This window comes from Palaemon carinicauda, chromosome 15 (assembly GCF_036898095.1).
Source record: "Palaemon carinicauda isolate YSFRI2023 chromosome 15, ASM3689809v2, whole genome shotgun sequence".
NCBI classification, from domain to species: domain Eukaryota; kingdom Metazoa; phylum Arthropoda; class Malacostraca; order Decapoda; family Palaemonidae; genus Palaemon; species Palaemon carinicauda.
In genome coordinates this window covers 42467155-42491304 of record NC_090739.1, presented here as the reverse complement: position 1 = coordinate 42491304, position 24150 = coordinate 42467155, and the positions used below count along the sequence as shown (strand labels likewise).

Genomic DNA, 24150 nt, shown 5'->3' with positions numbered 1-24150 from the left:
TTACCTTGCGGATCCAGGCCGAAATGGTATTCCTGGTGACCCTCCTCTTCATTTCCCCGGTGCTAACAAACAAACCTCGCACCTGGGGGCGGACTGCAGCTGTTCTTTTAAGATACAACCTCAGACTCCTGACTGGGCACAGTAGGAGATGGTCTGGGTCATCTGTTACAGAACGAAGACTCGAAACCTGGAAGGAGTCGAACCTAGGGTCCGGCACTCCCGGGTTTTGAGTCTTAGCAACAAACTCAGGGACGAAGCTGAACGTTACCTCCCCCCATCCCCTTGAATGGGCGACGTCGTAGGAGAGACCATGAAGCTCGCTGACTCGCTTGGCCGAGGCCAAAGCTAGCAGGAACACCGTCTTCCAGGTAAGGTGGCGATCAGAAGCCTGGCGTAATGGTTCATAGGGAGGCCTCTTAAGAGACCTGAGGACTCGAACCACGTTCCAAGGAGGAGGTCTCACTTCCGACGGAGGGCAGGTAAGTTCGTAACTCCGTATGAGAAGAGAGAGTTCCAGCGAGGAGGAAATGTCCATTCTTTTGAGCCTGAAGACAAGACTTGAGGCTGAGCGATAGCCTTTCACTGCCGAGACCGAAAGGCGCATTTCTTCCCGCAGATACACAAGAAACTCCGCTATTGCTGGTAAAGTGGCATCGAGGGGAGAGATACCCCTTCCACCACGACACCAACCACAGAAAACTCGCCACTTCGCCTGGTAGACTCCTGCGGATGACCTGCGCAGGTGGCCAGACATCCTTTCCGCAACCTGTTGCGAAAATCCTCTCTCTGTGAGATGCTGGATAGTCTCCAGGCGTGAAGCCGAAGCGAAGCTACGGCTTTGTGGAAGATGTTGGAGTGTGGTTGTTTGAGTAGCTCGTGACGTGGAGGGAGCTGCCTCGGGATCTCCGTGAGGAGCCGCAGAAGGTCCGGAAACCACTCTGCGTGATGCCATAGCGGAGCTATCAAGGTCATCGAGAGATTGACCGATGTTCTGGTCTTGTTGAGGACCCTCCTCATCAGACAGAACGGGGGAAAGGCGTACACGTCGACGTTGTCCCACCGTTGTTGGAAGGCATCTTGCCAGAGGGCCTTGGGGTCCGGGACTGGGGAGCAGTACAGCGGAAGCTTGGTGTTCAACGCCGTAGCAAACAGGTACACTGTCGGGGAACCCCACAAAGTCAGGACTTTGTTGGCTATCTGAGGATCCAAAGACCACTCGGTACTCACTATCTGCGTCGCTCTGCTCAGACTGTCGGCGAGCACATTCCTCTTGCCTGGAATGAAGCGAGCCGCAAGTGATATCGAGTGGACTTCGGACCATCTCAGGATGTCTACTGCAAGATGGGATAGCTGTTCCGAAAAGGTACCTCCCTGCTTGTTGATGTAAGCCACGACCGTGGTGTTGTCGCTCATCACCACCACCGAGTGGCCCGCCAGGACTTGGTGGAACTTCTGAAGAGCCAGGAAAACGGCCTTCATCTCTAGCAGGTTTATGTGAAGGTACTTTTCTGATTCTGACCACAGGCCTGAGGTCCTGTGGTTCAGAACGTGGGCCCCCCACCCTTTGTTTGATGCGTCCGAAAACAGCATCAAATCCGGGGAACGGACGAGAAGATCCACTCCCTTTCGTAGGTTCTCGTCTGCCACCCACCACTCGAGATCTGCTCGTTCCGCAGATTCCAAGGGGATCAGGATGTCCGGGGAATCGAGTCCTTGACTCCACCGAGACTTGAGTCGCCACTGAAGGGATCTCATTCTGAGGCGACTGTTGGGAACGAGACAGGTCAGAGAGGAGAGGTGGCAGAGGAGACGAAGCCACGATTGGGCTGGGAGTTCTTCTCGATTGAGGAAAGGTTTCGCAACCTTCCTCAGCCTTGCTATCCTTTCGTCCCACAAGGGCGGCCGGGAAGTCCAGGGCACATACGCATAAGGAGTAATAGAGGCCAACTTTTCACACACACTGAAAAGAAAAAGCAAACAAAATTATGGCAGTCAACAGAGAGGAGAGCGCTGACAGGTCTGTCGTCTCTCTGAGCCAAAAGTAAAGTCAGCTAATCACCGGTGTGTGTGAGGGGGGAGGGGTAGCTAGCTACCCCTCCCTACCCCCCCGCTAACTAGCGGTGGGGTAGGAAACCCTCGTTAAAACTTTATGGCTCGTCATTCAGCTAAGCTGAAGTAATTACCCCATGTAAATAGCGTGGTTTGTATTCAGTTACGGAACAAACACCATTTGGGTGTACTCCTCCATAAGCATCACGGTCCAGTTGAAATAAAAGATTAATTAGATATTTAGAATAATGTACATACACACACATTTATCGGCTGCGTTGGGGGGAGTAACCAAAAGATCCATGGTTGATGGGAATAGCACCAGGGAATGTCAAATCTCTTGGTCTCAAGTCAAAAAACTGCCACCTAGATTCCTAATGATCCAAGGGCCATTTCAGCATTACTGAAAACATATTCCTATCTTAAAGGACGAAAGGTTAGTATAAGCATAAGAACCATTCCCTTTCTAAGTCATCTAGGTCAAATAGTTCTACATTATATATGGATATTCCACTAACATGACCCACGCTATAAGGCAGCGTAAAGTGCCCCTGAAAACGTATTATACTCATTGTACCAAAGGCGTAGAGAACAAAAATATCCTTGGCAACTAAGCATATTGAATGAGCATCTTATTTTGCCCATAATAACTTATTCAATTTACAACCTGCACATATAGTTAGAAAAGCCACACTTCCTATTCACCTAAATATTAAATTTATATATTTCTTATATAAAAACGAATAAAAAAAGAACCTAGCTTACAGACAATTCTTTCCCGAGGATATTACGAAGAAGAATTAAAAGCTAAAATAGGGACAGCTGGGGGAAAGATGCTTATTGACATTGGTACTCCACTTCATTATTTACTATAGTGCTACATACCAAATCATCTTTCAAGCAGGAACAAAGCATAGTACAAACATCTTTCTAAAGTTTTTTTTATTTCTTATCGTGACAGCTTTTCTTTACGAAGAAGAAATAGCATTCAACTTCAAGGAAGTTTCATTAAAATAATAAATAAATTTGCATCTCACCAGTTCAACAGTATCAGCATGGTTCAGCTGCGCAGCATAATGCAATGGAGTAGCACCATACAGATCAACAGCTCCAATATGTGCACCACAGTCTAATAGGCGTCCAACAATGGTGGTTATACCTCTGAAAAATTTATAGTTACCCCTTAAAATCATACATGCTGCATAGTACTTACATTGTTAACCATTATTCTAAATGTAAAAAATGTGAATTTGGGGATTTATTGTAATGCTCGGGTAAAACTAATGAAAATTCTTTGATAATTATTAACAGGTATTACATGATATACTACTGTACTTATCAAATTAATATAAGACTATGAATAGTGTGATCAAATACTTGGTTGAAGGCACTGAAAATGGTATGGTAATTGTAAATCAAGGATTTTTGCTAAGAATAAAGGTTAAAAACAATTCACTATAATGGTTTAGAAAGAGAGAGACGTATGTAAATTATTTGATATTTACAGTAGAATTAAGGAGAACAAACTGAAAATGCTTTAAAGGATATACAAGTGGTCCACAACAGAATTAAAGAAAGATGTTAAAAAATTAAAAATATGGACAAGTAAAATGGAAAAATAAATGAAAATCAATATAACCCAAACAAAGAACATAATAACTATCAATATGATAAGCAATAAGGAATCAGTTCTGATCTATAATGGAGACCGTTATCTCAAATTATTTTGATATGCAGTACCTTCCACCATCTTCAAATGTGTCATGATATGGAAATAATAATCATTATTGTCATCACCACAGATCAATAGCATTTTTTTATATCACATACTGGGAATTCTGGGAGAAAAGGCTAATACAGAACTTATTAGTTTTAGCCATAGCAAGTATTGTACATACATACATACATATACCAAGGCACTACCCCCAAAATTGGGGGAAATGCCCTGGTATATGTATGTATGTATGTATGTACAGTACAATACTTGCTATGGCTAAAACTAATAAGTTCTGCATTAGCCTTTTCTCCAAAAATTCCCAGCTAGTCCAGGTCTTTATCTGTACTGTACCTTCATCCTAAGTCTTTGTCTTAATACTTCCATAACTACTATTGCTTTGCATGCCCAAACCATATGAATATTTTAGAATGAGATTTATTTTCTGCCCTGAAGACCCCATATCTAACAGCAGTCTCTTAGTTTTTAATAAGATCTTTCCCACCAATTCCAGTTATAAATGTCAGCATTTTGGAAATACACTTGATTAAAATTTCTCCTTTTCTCTGTACAGTGAAACAAGTTTCTGCTGTATATATTATCTTAAATGTCAGTATTCTGGGATTACACTTAATTAAAATCCACAATTTCTCTTTAAAGTAATCCAAGTTTCTGTTGTACAAAGTATCATATGTCTTAATCATAAATAATAAAATTGTTGCTGTATAATGTAATGGTTTTATTATACCAGTAGCCCAACAATCTCTTTTGACTGCATTCATGATATATCTACTGATTTTCTTACTACTCTCAAATTACCAGCTTCCTAATCCCTTCCTCAATTCAAGAGAATCTTGATATTCAAAAGTCATTAAATTTGAAGAAAACGGTTAGTTTAAATACCATATTCAAAATTAACATATTTACCATTCAAGCATTTGGCTTCTAAACTTATAGCCTTATATATACTACAGTGTATAATGTGTAACACACTGTAGGTAGTTCTAATGGTACTCTACAGTGTCTCTTTGGTCTTCCAACAACATTACTTTTACTAATCATTCATTCCCTTTGGTCTTGCCACTCAACTCTCTAACTTTAACCTTTCCTTGTTTTGACTTTTGCCTTTCACTGAAGGATTAATCCTTCAGAAGAAACTATATGAGTTCAAAAATGTCACTGAGGTCTTACAGTATTTAGATTTAATTCTATTATTATAGTTGCCTTTCACTGAAGGATTAATCCTTGAGAAGAAACCTATAAGAGTTCAAAAAATGTCACTGAGGTCTTGTTAAGATTTAATTCAATTTTTATAATTGCCCTTCACTGAAGGATTAATCCTTCAGAAGAAACCTATAAGAGTTCAAAAATGTCACTGAGGTCTTGTTAAGATTTAATTCAATTATTATAGCTCTCAACTTGTACTAACGAGTGAAGGCATGAACTTACTATTGAAATTTGAAACGTACATGTTTTGGATTCTGTGTCAGGAGCTCCAGCCAAGCTTAAGCCCGATAGTTTCTATTGCAGTAGTGTTACAAACTTCACCATCCTTGTGAGCAAGGAATGGAAAGTTTGGTGGGGCCTACAAGTCTACCTGCTGAATCATCAGCAATTACAGCCTGGGCCTTCCTGGTCCTAGCTAGGGAGGAGATGGGGATGGGGGGCTGTGTTGATCTCATGCATATATGATTAGTCTCTAGGACATTGTCCTCGCCCATCCATGCCTCTGCCACTTATGGGTGATCTTTAAACCTTTAGACTCCAAACCACCAGCATAAATCTTACACTCAAAAGCACCAAAACATTCAAGGGTAAGAAAAAATTGGGACAAAATTATTTAAGTCTTCTAGCACTGTAAGACTGACTGCCAGATAACTAACCTATGTTAAGAGGTCAACCTTCAATCCAGTAAATTTTCTGAAAAAAAAAAAAACAGACCCGGAAGAAATAATATCTGGATAATCTTTCCCGAACCAACTACACCCTTTTTGGACCAGTGTAAAATAAAATTTTCCATTCATATATAAATTGCCTCTGTCAACTTTTTCTCTCACTTTACACTGAGAAGGCCAATGTGTATTGGCCAAAATGTAGAATACTTTGATTTCCGTAGTTTCTATTATTATTAATATTATTATCAATATTATTATTTTTTTTCTTTTCTTTCCTCTATCAGTCTTTTCAACTGGGTGGTATTTATAGTGTAGGGTTCAGGGTTGCATCCTGTCCCCTTAGGAGTCCATCACTTTTCTTATTATGTGCACTGTTTCTAGGATCACACGCTTCTGCATGAGTCCTGGAGCTACTTCAGCCTCTAGTATTTCTAGATTCCTTTTCAGGGATCTTGGGACCGTGCCTAGTGCTCCTATGATTATGGGTACAATTTCCACTGGCATATCCCATATCCTTCTTATTTCCATTTTTAGGTCTTGATACTTATCCATTTTTCCCTCTCTTTCTCTTCAACTCTGGAGTCCCATGGTACTGCAACACCAATAAGTGATACTTTCTTCTTAATTTTGTCAATCAACGTCACCCATCCATCCATATACCAAGGCACTTCCCCCAATTTTGGGGGGTAGCCGACACCAACAATGAAACAAAACAAAAAGGGGACCTCTACTCTCTATGTTCCTTCAGCCTAATCAGGGACTCAACCGAGTTCAGCTGGTACTGCTAGGGTGCCACAGCCCAACCTCCCACATTTCCACCACAGATGAAGCTTCATAATGCTGACTCCCCTACTGCTGCTACCTCCGCGGTCATCTAAGACACCGGAGGAAGCAGCAGGGCCTACTGGAACTGCGTCACAATCGCTCGCCATTCATTCCTATTTCTAGCACGCTCTCTTGCCTCTCTCACATCTATCCTCCTATCACCCAGAGCTTTCTTCACACCATCCATCCACCCAAACCTTGGCCTTCCTCTTGTACTTCTCCCATCAACTCTTGCATTCATCACCTTCTTTAGCAGACAACCATTTTCCATTCTCTCAACATGGCCAAACCACCTCAACACATTCATATCCACTCTAGCCGCTAACTCATTTCTTACACCCGTTCTCTCCCTCACCACTTCGTTCCTAACCCTATCTACTCGAGATACACCAGCCATACTCCTTAGACACTTCATCTCAAACACATTCAATTTCTGTCTCTCCATCACTTTCATTCCCCACGACTCCGATCCATACATCACAGTTGGTACAATCACTTTCTCATATAGAACTCTCTTTACATTCATGCCCAACCCTCTATTTTTTACTACTCCCTTAACTGCCCCCAACACTTTGCAACCTTCATTCACTCTCTGACGTACATCTGCTTCCACTCCACCATTTGCTGCAACAATAGACCCCAAGTACTTAAACTGATCCACCTCCTCAAGTAACTCTCCATTCAACATGACATTCAACCTTGCACCACCTTCCCTTCTCGTACATCTCATAACCTTACTCTTACCCACATTAACTCTCAACTTCCTTCTCTCACACAACCTTCCAAATTCTGTCACTAGTCGGTCAAGCTTCTCTTCTGTGTCTGCTACCAGTACAGTATCATCCGCAAACAACAACTGATTTACCTCCCATTCATAGTCATTCTCGCCTACCAGTTTTAATCCTCGTCCAAGCACTCGAGCATTCACCTCTCTCACCACTCCATCAACATACAAGTTAAACAACCACGGCGACATCACACATCCATGTCTCAGCCCCACTCTCACCGGAAACCAATCACTCACTTCATTTCCTATTCTAACACATGCTTTACTACCTTTGTATAAACTTTTCACTGCTTGCAACAACCTTCCACCAACTCCATATAACCTCATCACATTCCACATTGCTTCCCTATCAACTCTATCATATGCTTTCTCCAGATCCATAAACGCAACATACACCTCCTTACCTTTTGCTAAATATTTCTCGCATATCTGCCTAACTGTAAAAATCTGATTCATACAACCCCTACCTCTTCTAAAACCACCCTGTACTTCCAAGATTGCATTCTCTGTTTTATCCTTAATCCTATTAATCAATACTCTACCATACACTTTTCCAACTACACTCAACAAACTAATACCTCTTGAATTACAACACTCATGCACATCTCCCTTACCCTTATATAGTGGTACAATACATGCACAAACCCAATCTACTGGTACCATTGACAACACAAAACACATATTAAACAATCTCACCAACCATTCAAGTACAGTCACACCCCCTTCCTTCAACATCTCAGCTTTCACACCGTCCATACCAGATGCTTTTCCTACTCTCGTTTCATCTAGTGCTCTCCTCACTTCATCTATTGTTATCTCTCTCTCATTCTCATCTCCCATCACTGGCACCTCAACACCTGGAACAGCAATTATATCTGCCTCCCTATTATCCTCAACATTCAGCAAACTTTCAAAATATTCCGCCCACCTTTTCCTTGCCTCCTCTCCTTTTAACAACCTTCCATTTTCATCTTTCACTGTCTCTTCAATTCTTGCGCCAGCCTTCCTTACTCTCTTCACTTCTTTCCAAAACTTCTTCTTATTCTCTTCATATGACTGACCCAATCCCTGACCCCACCTCAGGTCAGCTGCCCTCTTTGCCTCATGTACCTTGCGCTTTACTTCCACCTTTTTCTCTCTATATTTTTCATACTTCTCTATACTATTACTCTGCAGCCATTCTTCAAAAGCCCTCTTTTTCTCTTCCACTTTCACCTTCACTCCTTCATTCCACCATTCACTGCCCTTCCTCATGCTGCCTCCAACAACCTTCTTGCCACATACATCACTTGCAATCCCAACAAAATTTTCTTTTACTAACTTCCACTCCTCCTCTAAATTACCAGTTTCTCTTACTCTCACCTCATCATATGCCATTTTCAACCTTTCCTGATATTTACTTTTTACCCCCGGTTTTATTAGCTCTTCAATCCTCACTACCTCCCTTTTACATCCACCTACTCTATTCCCCCACTCTTTTGCTACAACTAATTTTCCTTCCACCAAAAAATGATCAGACATACCGTTAGCCATACCCCTAAACACGTGCACGTCTTTCAATCTTCCAAACATTCTTTTAGTTACCAACACATAATCCATTAATGCCCTTTCTACTACTCTTCCATTTGCCACTCTTACCCATGTATACTTATTTTTATCTTTCTTTTTAAAGAAGCTAGCACTTATTACCATCTCTTGTTCAACACACATGTCTACCAGTCTCTCACCACTCTCATTTTCACCTGGTACGCCATACTTCCCAATGACACCTTCTACCTCTCCAGCGCCCACTCTAGCATTTAAGTCACCCATAACAACTACATAATTCCTTCTACCCAGTCCTTCTACACACCTAGTTAAATCATTCCAGAACTCATTCCGCTCTTCTTCACTTTTCTCACTACCTGGCCCATACGCACTGACAAACGCCCAACATTCCCTACCCAACCTAACCCTTACCCACATTAACCTAGATGATATCTCCTTCCATTCCACTACTTTACCTGTCATCCATTCACTCAGCAATAACGCCACACCCTCTCTCGCTCTTCCCCTTTCAATCCCAGACACTCTACCAGACATTTCACCAAACATCACTTCACCCTTTCCTTTCATCTTTGTCTCACACAAGGCCAATACATCCATCCTTCTACTTCTAAACATACTTCCAATCTCACATCTTTTACTCTCTATCGTACTACATCCACACACATTTAAACACCCCAAAACTAGAGTGCGGGGAGCAGTCACTCTCCCCCCAGCTCCATCTCCTTGTCGATGTCTCGCAGGAATTTTTTACAGGAGAGGGGGTTCCCAGCCCCCTCGTCCCGTCCCTTTTAGTCGCCTCTTACGACACGCAGGGATAACGTTGGCGCTATTCTAATTTTTATATGCCCCCGCGGCCACAGTCACGTCTAGTCTATTTGCACGTATCACCCCATCTGTCCTGATACCATAGTCCCAGAGGATCTTTGCCTGATCATTTTCTATCACTCCCTCAGGTTGGTGCTCGTACCACTTATTACTGCAAGTTAGCTGATGTTTCTTGCACAGGCTCCAGTGGAGGGCTTTTGCCAATGAATCATACCTCTTTTTGTACTGGTTCTGTGTAAGTGCCGGACATTTGCTTGCTATGTGGTTTATGGTTTCATTTTTCGTGTTGCACTTCCTACATGTGGGAGAGATGTTATTTCCGTCTATCGTTCTTTGAACATATCTGGTTCTTAGGACCTGATCTTGTGCCGCTGTTATCATTCTTTCAGTTTCCTTCTTGAGCTCTCCCCTCAGTAGGCATTGCCACGTGTCATCGCTGGCTAGTGCTTTAGACTGTCTCATGTATTGTCCGTGCATTAGTTTGTTGTATCAGTCCTCTGTTCTTTTTGTCATTCCCCTGTCTCTGTATATTTCTGAGTCTTCGTCTACTTTTATCAGTCTTTCTTCCCATGCACTCTTGAGCCACTCGTCTTCACCGATTTTCAGATATTGCCCCAGTGCTTTATTCTCGATGTTAACACAGTCCTCCGTACTTAGTAGTCCTCTCCCTCCTTCCTTTCGTGTTATGTATAGTCTGTCCGTATTTGCTCTTGGGTGTAGTGCTTTGTGTATTGCCATATGTTTCCTAGTTTTCTGGTCTATGCTGTGGAGTTCTGCTTTCGTCCATTCGACTATTCCTGTGCTGTATCTGATAACTGGTACTGTCCATGTGTTTATGGCTTTTATCATATTTCCGGCGTTGAGTTTTGACTTGAGTATCACCGAGTCTCTGCATATATTCTTTCCTGATCGTGTCCTTCATCGCCTCCTTCCATTATTCCCAGGTATTTGTATCCTGTCTCAACTATGTGTTTGATGTTGCTACCATCTGGTAGCTTTATCCCTTCAGTCCTTGTTACTTTGCCCTTTTGTATGTTGACTAAGGCACATTTTCTATTCCAAACTCCATCCTGATGTCCCTGGATACAATACTTACAGTCTGGACTAATGTATCTATTTCCTTGATGCTCTTACCATACAGATTGATGTCGTCCATGAACATCAAATGGTTAATTCTGTTGCCTCTTTTCTTGAGTTGGTACACAGCATCCATCTTCTGCAGTACTTTCGTCATGGGAATCAGGGCTACTATGAAGAGTAGAGGGGACGGTGAATCGCCCTTAGAGATCCCTCTCCAGATATCAACCTCTGCTAGTTTTATTCCAGAGCTTGTAAGTACTGTATTCCAGTTGCGTATTGTATTTTTAATTAAGATGGTGTTTTCCTCTGCCCCATATATTTTCAGGCATGCTATCATGTGTATCATGTCGAAGGCTTTCTTATAGTCAATCCATGCCATGCTTAGGTTGGTTTTCCTTCTCCTACTGTTCTTCATTAGCATTTTTATCAATCAGGAGCTGGTCTTTTGTGCTCCTACACTTCCTTCTGCAGCCTTTCTGTTGGTGGGGGATGGTGTTTGTCGCCTCTAGGTAGTTGATGATACATTAGTATCTTCCATATTATTGTTAGGCAGGTGATAGGCCTGTAGGTACTGGTTATATTTCCCTTACTCTTGTCTTTTTGTACTAAGGATGTTCTTCCTGTGGTCATCCATTTGGGTGCATGGTGATTTGACATACAATGCTAGAGTTGTTCTGCTATACGTGGGTGTAGGGCCTTGAAGGTTTTGAGCCAATATCCCTGGACTTCATCGGGACCTGGGGCTTTCCAGTTTGGTATTTTCTTTAGTTGGTGTCTAACTGTGTCTGTCGTAATCTCTGTGAATCTTTGTTTTACTCTCTCTGTTTCTTCTTCCTTGACTTCCTGGAGCCATGTTGCATGTTTGTTGTGTGATATCGGATTGTTCCATATGTTTTCCCTTTGTCTCTTACTTGGTTCGGCTTCATTGATTTCTTGGTGGTTGTCTTCCCCTCTTAGTTGGCTGTATAGTCTTTTCTGGTTGGTTCCGAATAGTTTGTTCTGTTGGTATCCCTTATTCCTGTTATGTACCGTTGGATCTTATGTTCTTTGGCCGTGTAAGCCTCTGTTTTACATCTTCTATTATGTTGTTTAGTCCCCTCTCTTGTATTTTGTATTTCTCGTTGAGTTCCTCCCTTGTTTTCTTGCTTCTCAGCTTTTTTTCTGCCATCTCTTTCAGTTTACTCAAGTCAGATCCCATCACCATGATTTGCTTTTCAAGGTGCTTTTTCCAAGGAGGTTGCTATTTTGGTTTCTGTTGGGTTGGTTGTGTTGGTGGTGTAGGTGTTTGTATCCCCATCAGTTCTGCTACTAATCTTGCTCCTGCCTATGCCAAGTTATTTGTTTCTGTGATACTGGTGGTGTGTATTATTCTCATTATCTCATAGACCTCACTTGTTTTCTCCTTTAATTTTTTGGTGTTGTAGGTTTTCATGGACAGGATCTTTGTTCTCTCTGTATCTGGCTCCATCCATTGTCTAATCTTTTGTACCCATTCCGTCCTCTGTTACTTCGTCGGTCTTTCTTTTTGTGTTGTTGTTTGATATCTCATTATCCCTGTTGTCTTCTGTGGCATCATCTCTCAGTTTGTCTTCTTGTAATTCGCTGTTGTGTGTCATTTCCCTTTCCAGTTCCTTTCTTTCTGTTGGGGAGAGCCAATTCTTTTTCTTTATGTTCCTTACTTGATCTGCAAGCCTTTGCTCTGTTTGGAGGGTGTTATTCCTCTCATTCTAGATGTTGACCAACCTTCTTCGATACCCTCTCTCGGTCGGGTTGCTTTTGATGTAGCATCTCCATATTTCTTTATTTTCTTCTCTTGTCCATTTCTTCCTCTGGTTTGCTTCTGTATCTCCAGTCTCTGGCTGTTGGTGTCTCTCATTGTGGTGGTCAGTTGCTGGATGACAACCTCCAAGTACTTGACTGTCTTCCCCTTCAATTGGGTTGAATACCTAGCTGCCGGACGAAGCTCCTCTGTTGCCAGAGGTTCCATTTACGCCGTTGTCGTTTAATCCTTCATTTCTTTCCATCATTGCTGAGTTTTACTATTTAACCCATAGCTGGACCCTACTTCATCAGGGATAGGTACTCATTTACAGCTGAGCAGACTGGGGAAATTATGGTAAAGATCCTTTCCCAAGGGATCAATGGCAAGGAGAATGGTCACCCATCCAACAACTGACCAGCCCCAATGTTGCTTAACCAGTCCATCAACGACCTAACCCACTCTGCCACAGCGCCATTATTATAAATTAGTAACTAATATTATTATTATTATCATTATTATTAATATTGATTATTAACTATTACTATTACTATCATTATTATTATTATTATTATTATTACAACATTTACCAAATACTCAAAGTATGCACTGTAGACTGAAACACAGAAATAGCAATGTCTACACAGATTAGCCATATATCAAAAGCTAGCTCTTACCTACTACAAGCCCAGTGAAGTGCAGTTCGGAACTGGTTGTCTGTCAAATCTACATTACACTTAGGGACAGACAATATTATATCAACAGCATCAAGTCTTGTTAATGCAACGGCTAAATGCAAAGCTGTAATACCATCAAAATCCTGCCAATTAACACTGGAGGGGGCAGCCGAAATCAGGGTTCTGACACATCCTTTGGCACCGGGAGCTTTACACATAGCTGCCCAATGAAGTGGAGTTTTGCCTTCCTGATCTGGCATTAGATTATTTGCACCTTGCTTTATCAACAACTTCACATTTTCATCTGATCCATAAGCTGCCGCCCAATGCAAAGGTGTTCTCTGAAAATAAATTTAACAAATAATCTTTATTTATAATAAAACTGGTGCAAAATGTATATTTTTCATAAATTATAATGCTTAGGGAAAATTCAGTAGATAAAATTGATTTGTCTCTTTGTCTACAAAACACTTAATTTTTGCATAAATATTACCCTATATCAGGAATGAAACAGTTAATCATAATTTTCAAGTGAATCACAGTAAATACCAAAAACAAGGCAAAGAAAAGAAAGAGCCCCCAAGGGCAGTTAAGCAATAATTTTATGGAGAGGGAAGCCCTTCCAAGCAACACTACCACTTCCCTCCCTCACTGCCTTTCACCTAAGTCATCAACTTCCTTTACAGCAGGTAAGGAAGTTCAAAGTTCATTTATCCGATATAGATAAATCTATTCTGTTAATTACAACTATGTTTCTTGTTTTGGTATGGTTTTATGTACAGTGCTGCATTCTGATATTGTAAACCTTGTGTAAAAATGGCCAATATTACAAACATCCTTGGGTGGAGAATCAATTAATGCTATTTCCATTCATTCTTACAGGGAAAACTGATTTGGTGTTCGAATAAATCAGTATTCAAACATCCTTTTTAGAATGAATTAAGTTCAATCTCCGGAGTAACACTGTACTTGTAGAGTATAAATAATCACAACCTATTAAAAGAACCAGCCAGTCATTTTTCTTTGTGCTATGACCATGAAATTTTAACCAAACATTAAGGATCTCATATGAATCCATGTACTCCATAAAACTCAAGTTCATGACCCATTTGTTTTAATTTTTAAAGTACAGTAATTTTTACTTTTCCTAACTATACTATACAAGCCTGAGTCCTTTAAAAGGAGCATGATTTTATGAAGTTGGAACCTGTCTCTTAAAATTCACAGCAAGGTATCAGTAGTTATTGGCCAGTAGCATGGAAGCCTCGTTGCCATCCCCCCAGAACACCGAGTAACCAATTTGACCTTCACCTAGGGCTTGAGGGGTGAATGAGGCATGAAGTAAAACGTAGACTCACGTTTGTATAGTTATGAAAAATACACATTACTTTATGTGTAATTTGCGACCACAAGTATATAATCCATCATCCTTTAATAGGAGACATCATAAGGAGGGACGAAGTCCCAATAACCGAGCTGGTTGGTATAAAATCTCAGGGTGTCCAAACAATTTGACCTAGGGAGATACAGAAGTGTTGGCTCCTGTCCACTTCCCAGCAACTGGAAAGAAATTCAAGTAATGCGCTAGGTTACTCTGGCAACAGTTGGTCAATGAGGAACCTTTGACCAAAAAGATCTGTCTGAAGATGGTCAATATACAGTATTAGTTTTGTACATCTTGATTTCACCCTCCCTCTCATAAGAAGAATGGGGAAGATATTTCTATATTTACTCATACAGAAAAGCAACGAATAATTCTACAACTTCTGCAACCCAAGACACAGGAAAGAAAAGAGGTAAAAGGGTCATATATTCTTACCTCTGAGATACACTTATGTCGTAACTGCTATCTTACACGAGATGTTTCTTGCCCCATGTAGGGGCTACGTTTGCTACACATCCTGCTGTGCAGCTAACATAGGTCCCAGTGAAAATGTATTCAAATACTTGTGGGTATACTCCCGCAGATGGTAAGCGATGATGGTTGTTTGTCGATTCCAGACTCCGACCTTCAACACTTGACTCGCTGAATGGCTCTCCTTAAAAAATTTTATCATGTAAACAAATCCTGCAACTTCATGATAGTAATGATGGGCAGACCCTTCTATATGTCCAAGCAAAGGGAGAAAGCTCTCCTAACAGTTTCCCAAACCACAAGGGAAATGGTATGCATAGAGATTGTCTTCTTGGGTTGACCCATACTGATGGAAAGGTTCTGTAACAGTGATCTAGCTGGCTGTTTCCAATTCAGTTGGCAACATAGCACCCTCATGGGACAAAGAAGCAATTCCTTGGAGGAGGAGGTGGAAAATGATTCAAACCTAGGGTCTTGAATTGCAGTGTTCTGTATTTCCTTCGCCACAAGCTCTGGATCTATGGAAAATAAAGCCTTTTTCACACCATTTGTGTGGCTTGTAACATGGGAGATGCCATGGAGCATGCTTACATGCTTGACTAATACTAGAGCAAGGAGGAAAATTGTCTTAAATATTAGATCTCTATGTAAAGCTTGTCTTAATGATTCACTGGAGAATGCAAGTGACATTTCACAACAGCAGTTAAAGTTCACTCAGAGGACAGGACTGTTCAAAACTCCTCATGAGCATCGAAAGTTCCCAGGAGGAGAAAAGATCCAAGCCCTTCAGCCTGAAGACTTGGCTCAAGGCTGAGCAATAGCCTTTCACTGCTGAAACAATACAGACAAGAGAGTGAGCCAATCACCAATAAAGTTCAAACACCATGAATCCAATCAACTGACTACCCCTCCGACAATCCCCATCACTAACGACAATACCAAGTGAAGTAAACAACTCGTTTCTTCACTAATTATCACTAAGCCTATAGTCTATTTACTTATTATAATGTTTTTCTCCCCATTTTCTCTACATATCTATATATCCCCACTTTCTGACAATACTCTACTTTTACACTTAACCTTATAATTAGAATACAGTACTGTACTATTCTAAATACTCTTACAAGAAACCAAATAAATTTTCTAACTAATCACTTCTGATGGTATTTGTGGACTATAAAAAAGTCCAGATTTGATGACATTTGTGGATAATGAAAAAGCCTTTGATAGTATGCAATGGCAAATTTTGTGGAGAATCCTATGTCAGTATGGAGTTCCTCTCAAATATATAAATCTAATTAAGTCTGTTCATAAGCATAGCAAGTGCAATGTTAATGTTAATGTAGTCCATTCAAACGAATTTCCAGTGAACAGCAGAGTACTCCAAGGGAATGTGTTCTCACCTATGTTGTTTATCATCCTCATGAATTTTGTAATGCATAGAACAGTTGGAGATGGAGAAGAAGGATTGGACTGGACTGGTAACAAGAAATTAGCTGACTGAGAGTATGCTGATGATGTTGTCCTTATTAGCAGAACACCACAAGACTTGCAAAGTTAGCTTACCAGAAAGCATGAAATATTACATGAGGTTGGGCTCAAGAAAAATAGAAAAAGACAGAGATGATGAGAATGGAATATGCAAAGGGAAGATGAAATATCATTGGAAGGAGAGGGGATTTATGAGGTAAAATCATTTAAATATTTAGGAACTATGACCTCTAATACAGGAACTTTAGAATTTGAGTTTAATGAAAGATTAAAAAAAGCAAATCAGTCAATGGCTAGGATAAGTAAAATATGAAAATCAAATTGCTTGAAATTACATATAAAAACTAGGCTATCTATCAGTTTAGTGAGATCGGTATTATTATTATTAATATTATTATTATTATTATTATTATTATTATTATTAGCTAAGCTACAACCTTAGTTAGAAAAGCAAGATGCTATAAGCCAAAGGGTTTCAATATTATTATTATTACTATTATTATTATTATTATTATTATCATTATTATTATTATTATTATTATTATCATTATTATTATTATTAGCTGAGCTACAACCTTAGTTAGAAAAGCAAGATGGTATAAGTCCAAGTGCTCCAACAGAGAAAAATAGCCCGGTGGGGGAAAAAAATAAAGAAATAATTGATATAAGTAGTAATGAACAGTCTAAATAAAATATTTTAATATCATTAATTTAGTCTTGGGTAGCGCCATAGTCTCTGTACCATGGTCTTTCATTGTTGCAAGGTAGAGTTCTTTTGCTTAAGGGTACACTCGGGCACACTATTCTATCTTATTTCTCTTCCTCTTATTTTGTTACACTTTTTATAGTTTATATATGAAAAATTTATTTCAGTGTTGTTATAGTTCTTAAAATATTTTATTTTAATTGTTAATTACTTCTCTTATTTCCTTGTTCCCTTTCCTCAATGGGCTATTTTCGATGTTGGAGCCCATGGGCGTAAAACATCCTGCTTTTTCAACTAGGGTTGTAGCTTAGCAAGTAATAATAATAATAATAATAATAATAATAATAATAATAATAATAATAATAATAATAATAATAACAATAATAATAATAGCAATAATAATAATAATAATAATAACACTGTGTAGTATTGAGCCTCATGATGGAGAAGGCCCGACTATTAGAATTAACTGCATGCCTAGTATTATGAACAGGATAGAACTGTCCGGGAAAATGTAAAGGATGGTCAGAATTATAAAAATTCTTATACAAAAAGCATAATGAACTAATTGAACAAAGGAGCTAGAGATTAATATCTAGATCAAGAATAAGAAATTTAATAAACCATAAATTTCTGTCCAACAAATTAAGATGAGAATCAGCAACTGAAGACCAGACAGGAGAGCAGTACTCAAAACAAGGTAGAAAGAAAATATTAAAACACTTCTTCAGAATAGATTGATCACCGAAAATCTTAAAGAGACTTTCTCAATAAGCCAATTTTTTGTGTAATTGAAGATGACAGACCTAATGTGTTCCTCAAAAGTAAATTTGCTGCCGAGAATCACACCTAAAATTTTAAAAGTCATACAAAGTTAGAGAAACATTATCAATGCTGATATCCGGATGTTGAGGGGCCACTATTCTTGACCTACTGTACTTATAATCATACTTTGAGTTTTGTTAGGATTTAACTTCATATCCCATAATTTGCACCATGCACTAACTTTACCTAGATCTCTATTAAGGGATTCAGCAACCCCAGATCTAAATTCAGGAGATGGAATTGATGCAAAGAAAGTAGTATCATCTGCATATGCAACAAGCTTGTTTTCTAGGCCAAACCACATGTTATCTGTAAATAGTATGAAAAGTAATCGGCCAAAAATATTACCCTGAGGAACACACAATATCACATTCTTATACTCACTATGGTTTCCATCAACAACAACTCTTTGCAATCAATTAATTAAAAATTCAATAATGATGTTAAGAAACGAACCACCCACTCCCAATTGTTTGAGTTTGAAAACAAGGGCCTCATGAATCGTGGTATAACAATGAAACAATATCAAACAGATTTTGTAGATTTAAGAACATAGTCCTCAAAAGAATATTAGGAGTTAAATGGCAGGACAGGATTAGAAATGAAACTACAATTGAGATTACTCGAGTGCCATATGTGGATGAGATCATGGTGAGGGTAGATGTTGATGGTTTGGGCATGCTCTTCGCACTCCCTAAGAGAAATTAGTTCACCAAACTTTCAACTGGGCTCCACAAGGCACTAGATTAGTTGGAAGACCCAGGACTACATGGGTGAGGCCTATGAATCATGAAGTAGATAACGATGAATGGACAAGTATTAAATTAAACGCTCAAGATAGAGACGACTGGCAAAATCTAACCAAAGCCCTTTGCGTCAATAGGCGTAAGAGAAGATGATGACGATGAAGAACTAATCATACTATCTCCTTCTCCTCCCCTCTCATCTCCTTCCAACAATCGTCTTCTCTACAACCCTACCCTCTCAATCTCCTCCATATCTCTACTCTCCACATATGCCCTGATGTTTTCCTCAGATACTCCTGCCTTGGTAAGCACATCAGCTATTTGTTTCTTTCCTACTCTCCATTGCACCTATTGTATTTCTCCAGATTCTATCATTTCCCTTATAGCTACAATCTCTTTCTTTAGTCTTTTAGTTGCAGAGAGAGATTAAAGCACCAACTCAAATTTCTTAATGTGAGTTGGATGATGATCTCAATAATATTTGTAAGGAAACTTTTTGTTCAAAAGACAAAATTTTGTGTAGTCATGTTCGTTCCCAAGTTATTTAGCAAAGAAGAGGTTATAGAACAATTAGTAATTCCTAGGAAGCTTCGCAAATTAATTTTTAAATTAGCACATGATGATCAAGGACATTTAGGGGGGAATAAAATATTCAAGCGTATAAGTAAGATGTACTTTTGGACAAAGATGAAAAGTGACGTGACGAGATATGTATCAAGTTTTCACGAATGTCAAATTGCTGGTAAACCTAATCAAGTAATTCCCAGGGCTCCCTTATGTAACATTTCATTGGTGGGAGAACCTTTTGAGAATGGACATTAGCTTAAGTAAGGGATGGAATACATATCTATTAACAATTATTGGTAGACAAACCTGTTATCCAGAAGCAATCCCAGTAAGAAGCTGCAATGCAAAAACTGTAGTTAAATGCTTGTCGAGCTATATTTCTACATTTGGTCTGCCCTGGGTTATACACAGTAATAATGGCAGTAATTTTGAGGCCAAATATTTCAAAGACAAAATGAAAGAGCTAGGTAACAAACTTGTAACTTCCACTCCGTATCACCCAGAGTCGCAAGGGATTGTAGAATGTTTCCATCAAAAGTTAAAAAGTTGCTTACGAAAATTGTGTAATAACTTTGAACATGACTGGGAGGAAACTGTTTTCTCACTTGTTAGCCTTACAATAACAAATTTGGAAATAATTTGTATTTTTCCTAACATGCAAACTTGAAGCTATTTATTAGGGTATTACTTTCGGCAACGCTGAAAACCAGCCAAGACAATTTTAGTGAGGGATAATTACCCCATCCGCTAGTTAGCAGGAGGGGGCTGGGATAGACTAGCTACCCCGCTCACTCACACCTGTTGGTTGAGTAACCACTTTTGCTTTCTGGCAGGAATTCTAGGGGGACAGGGTGGCGGGCCAATTTGTATAAATAGCTTCAGGTTTGTATGTTAGGAAAAATACAAATTATTTCCAAATTTGTTATTTGTTCTGACACATACAAACCTTCGCTATTTATTAGGGTGACTTACTCTTAGGAGGGAGGAAGTCCTACCAACTGGCCTTGGTCATGACCCGGGGTCCTCTCTATTTCGATCTGTGATCGATAGTAGAGGGAACCCTACCCTCACTAAAATCAAAGTAGTAACTAGGTAACTCACTGATAGCGGCCTGCAGAAGATTGTGTGAGAGAGACTCGTGGCTTGTCTTCACGTAGGAACTCGAGGATTCCAAGACATATCCAATACCCTCCCTTAAGAGGTATTGGTGACGTAACAAAGTATTCATCCATACCCAGGATGCACAAGGGAAATGATTCTTACCTGCAGAGGGGTGAGGTCAGCTATGCTTCGGTCTTGCGGAGCTATTTCCCCAGGGGGGGAGAAGGAGAAAGAAAGAAGTGAGCCAGACATTCTTTTCATTCACCCTAGACTAACCCGGGTAACCTCAGCCTCAACCCTCTGCTACTTGTCCATCAAGGAGCCTGAGGCATTAGATCACTTGTTGTGCAGCCACCACAGGACCAATGGAGAAGGTTTCCATGTGCCTGTGGGTTACGTCTTTCAGGTAGTGGGCTGTGAAGGTCGTCTGATGCTTCTACACGCCCGCTTGCAATACCTGTGCCACAGAAAAATTTTTCTTGAACGCCAGAGACGTTGCAATGCCTCTGACGTCATGAGCTCTGGGTCGGTTGGACAGAGGAGGATCTGGATATAGAGCATATTCGATTACTTTCCTTATCCAGGAGGAAATAGTATTCCTCGTGACCCTCCTCTTGACCTTCCCCGTGCTGACAAAAAGAGCTTGTACACGGGGGCGAGCTTTTGCTGTTCTTTTTAAGTAACACCTCAGACTCCTCACTGGACATAGTAACAGTTGGTCTGGATCTTCGGTTACAGAACGAAGACTCTCTATCCGAAATGGGCCGAACCTGGAGTCCGGCACTCCCAGATTTTGAGTCTTAGCTATAAACTCAGGGACGAAGTTGAGGATTGCTTTCCCCCATCTCCTAGAGTGGGAGACATCAGCAGATAGAACATGAAGTTCGCTGACTCTCTTGGCCGAAGCCAAAGCGAGCAGGAACACCGTCTTCCACGTGAGGTGGCGATCTGAGGCCTGGCGTAGTGGTTCATAGGGGAAGCTCTTCAGAGACCTGAGGACCCGAACCACGTTCCAAGGGGGAGGTCTTAGCTCTGCCTGGGGGCAAGTAAGCTCGTAACTGCGTATGAGCAAAGAAAGTTCCAACAAGGAGGAAATATCGACTCCTTTCAGTCTAAAGGCAAGACTCAAGGCTGAGCGGTAGCCTTTGACTGCCGAGACAGAGAGAAGCTTTTCTTCCCGAAGGTATACAAGAAACTCCGCTATGGTTGGAACAGAGGCATTGACGGGAGAGATACCCCTTCCACGACACCAACCACAGAAAACTGACCACTTCACCAGGTAGACTGCCTCTGTGGATCTCCTGCGGTGTCCAGCCATTCTTTTCGCAACCGGTTGTGAAAAGCCTCTCTGTGTGAGGAGGTACTGGATAGTCTCCAGGCATGAAGTCAAAGCGAGTCTACAGCTCTGTGAAAGATGTTGGCATGTGGTTGCTTGAGGAGGTCGTGTTGTGGAGGAAGCTCCCTCGGGATCTCCGTGAGGAGATGCATTAGGTCCGGGAACCATTCTGCATGATGCCATAGCGGAGCTATGAGGGTCAATTGCAAATTGTTGCTTGCTCATACCTGGTTGAGGACTTTTCTCATCAGACAGAACGGGGGAAACGCGTAAGCGTCCAGGTTTATCCACTGTTGTTGAAAAGCATCTTGCCAAAGAGCTTGGGGATCCGGGACTGGGAAGCAGTACAATGAGAGCCTGAAATTCAGGGCCGTTGCGAACAGATCCACCGTCGGGGAACCCCACAAAGTCAGGACTTTGTTGGCTATCAGAGGATTCAAAGACCATTCGGTGCCAACTATCTGAGTCGCTCTGCTCAGCTTGTCTGCTAGCACATTCCGCTTGCCCGGAATGAAGCGAGCGGATAGAGTCACCGAGTTGTCTTTTGCCCATCTGAGTATCTCTACTGCAAGATGGCACAGCTGCTGCGAAAAGGTACCCCCCTGTTTGCTTAGATAAGCTACTACCGTGGTGTTGTCACTCATCAGCACCACGGAGTGCCCCGCCAGGACCTGGTGGAACTCTTTGAGGGTGAGAAAGGCTGCCCTCATCTCTAAGAGATTTATGTGCTGGTACCTTTCTGATTCGGACCATTGGCCGGAGATGTAATGGTGCAGTACGTGAGCACCCCACCCTTCTTTTGATGCGTCCGAAAACAGCATCAATTCCGGGGAGGAGATGAGAAGATCGACCCATTTGCAGAGGTTCGACTCCGCCAGCCACCACCTGAGGTCTGACTGTTCCTCTAGCCCTATGCGGACTAGGTGATCCCGGGAATCGGAGTGCTGTTTCCGCTGGATTTTTAGTCGTCACTGGAGGGATTTCATCCTAAGGCGACTGTTGGGGACCAGTCGGGTCAGGGAAGAGAAGTGAACGAGAAGGCGAAGCCAATTCTGCGCCGGGAGCTCTTCCCGACTGAGGAAGACCTTTGCTATCTCCCTAAGTCTATGGATTCTTTTGTCTGATGGAAACGCTTTGTGCCTTAGGGTGTCTAATCGCATGCCTAGGTATACCAGTTCTTGAGAGGGGAGCAGTTGAGACTTTTCGAGGTTTACCACGATCCCTAGATCCTGGTAAAACCTTAGAAGCTCGTCTCGGTGGCGGAGAAGGGCCGCCTTCGAGTCTGCCAGAACGAGCCAGTCGTCCAAGTATCTTAGGAGACAGATGCCAACTTTGTGAGCCCAAGATGATACTAGGGCGAATACTCTCGTGAATACCTGGGGTGCTGTGGAAAGACCGAAACACAGCACCCTGAACTGGTAATGCTTCCGATTGAACATGAATCTCAGATACTTCCTGGAAGACGGATGAATTGGGATCTGGAAGTATGCGTCCTTCAGATCTAGAGTGCACATGAAGTCCAAAGGTCTTATCGCTTGTCTGACTGTGTCGGCTGTCTCCATCCTGAAAGGTGTCTGTTTGACAAACCTGTTCAGGTCCGAGAGGTCGATGACTGGTCTCCAGCCTCCAGACGCCTTTTTCACAAGAAAGAGTCGACTGTAGAAGCCTGGGGACCCGTCGAGGACCTCCTGGAGAGCATCCGTCTCCAACATGGACTGGACTTCTGCCCTGAGGGCAAACTCCTGTGTGGATCCCTTCGTACAGGAGTTCAATGGAATCGGCACTCGAGTCAGTGGAGGGAAAGAGAGCGTGAACAGGATACGATACCCTGAACGAATCGCCTCGACTGTCCAGGGTTCGGCCCCGTGGTAAAGCCACCTCTGCCAGTGGCTTTGCAGGCATCCCCCCACAGGTGGACAAATGGGAGGATTGCCTGCCTTATTGGGACCGGCCTCGGCCAGATCCCTTCTTACTCTTTCCCCCACGGAAGGACTTTTTGCTGTGAAAGGCCTGTTTTGCACCCTTTTTACCCTGCTGTTTTGGGTCTCTAGCCCTTTTCGGCTGCGGGTTCTGCTGTGTTTTCCGCTGTGGCTGAGAGGGGTAAGGTCTCACTGTTAAGGCCTTTTGGATGAGGGAGTCCTGACTGGACTTCCTCCACCTCTCTGCCACCCACTCGACATCCTCGGGATGGAACAAAGAATTGCCCTTGAAAGGAGTATTTCTCGGACTCGCTACTTCGGCCTGAGGGAGATGTTTATAGAGCTTTCCTATGACGGCATCCCTCCTCTTCAGGATAGAGTTGGCCCAAAGGTTCACTACCTGATGAGAGAGGAACTCGATGGCCCGAGTGCCGGACAAAAGGAA

At 41.6% G+C, this 24150-nt stretch overlaps 1 protein-coding gene across 2 annotated transcripts in view; it reads right to left on the bottom strand.

Annotated features, from left to right (window-relative positions):
- The window catches only part of LOC137654578 (inversin-like), a 338734-nt gene that overhangs the window by 155547 nt on the left and 159037 nt on the right, over positions 1 to 24150 (bottom strand). For both annotated transcript variants that reach the window (XM_068388325.1, XM_068388326.1), the window contains exons 7-8: positions 13160 to 13500; positions 3087 to 3210 (exon numbers count right to left, since the gene is read on the bottom strand). In XM_068388325.1, the coding sequence (XP_068244426.1) occupies positions 3087 to 3210; positions 13160 to 13500 (465 nt within the window). The remainder of the gene's footprint in view (positions 1 to 3086; positions 3211 to 13159; positions 13501 to 24150) is intronic.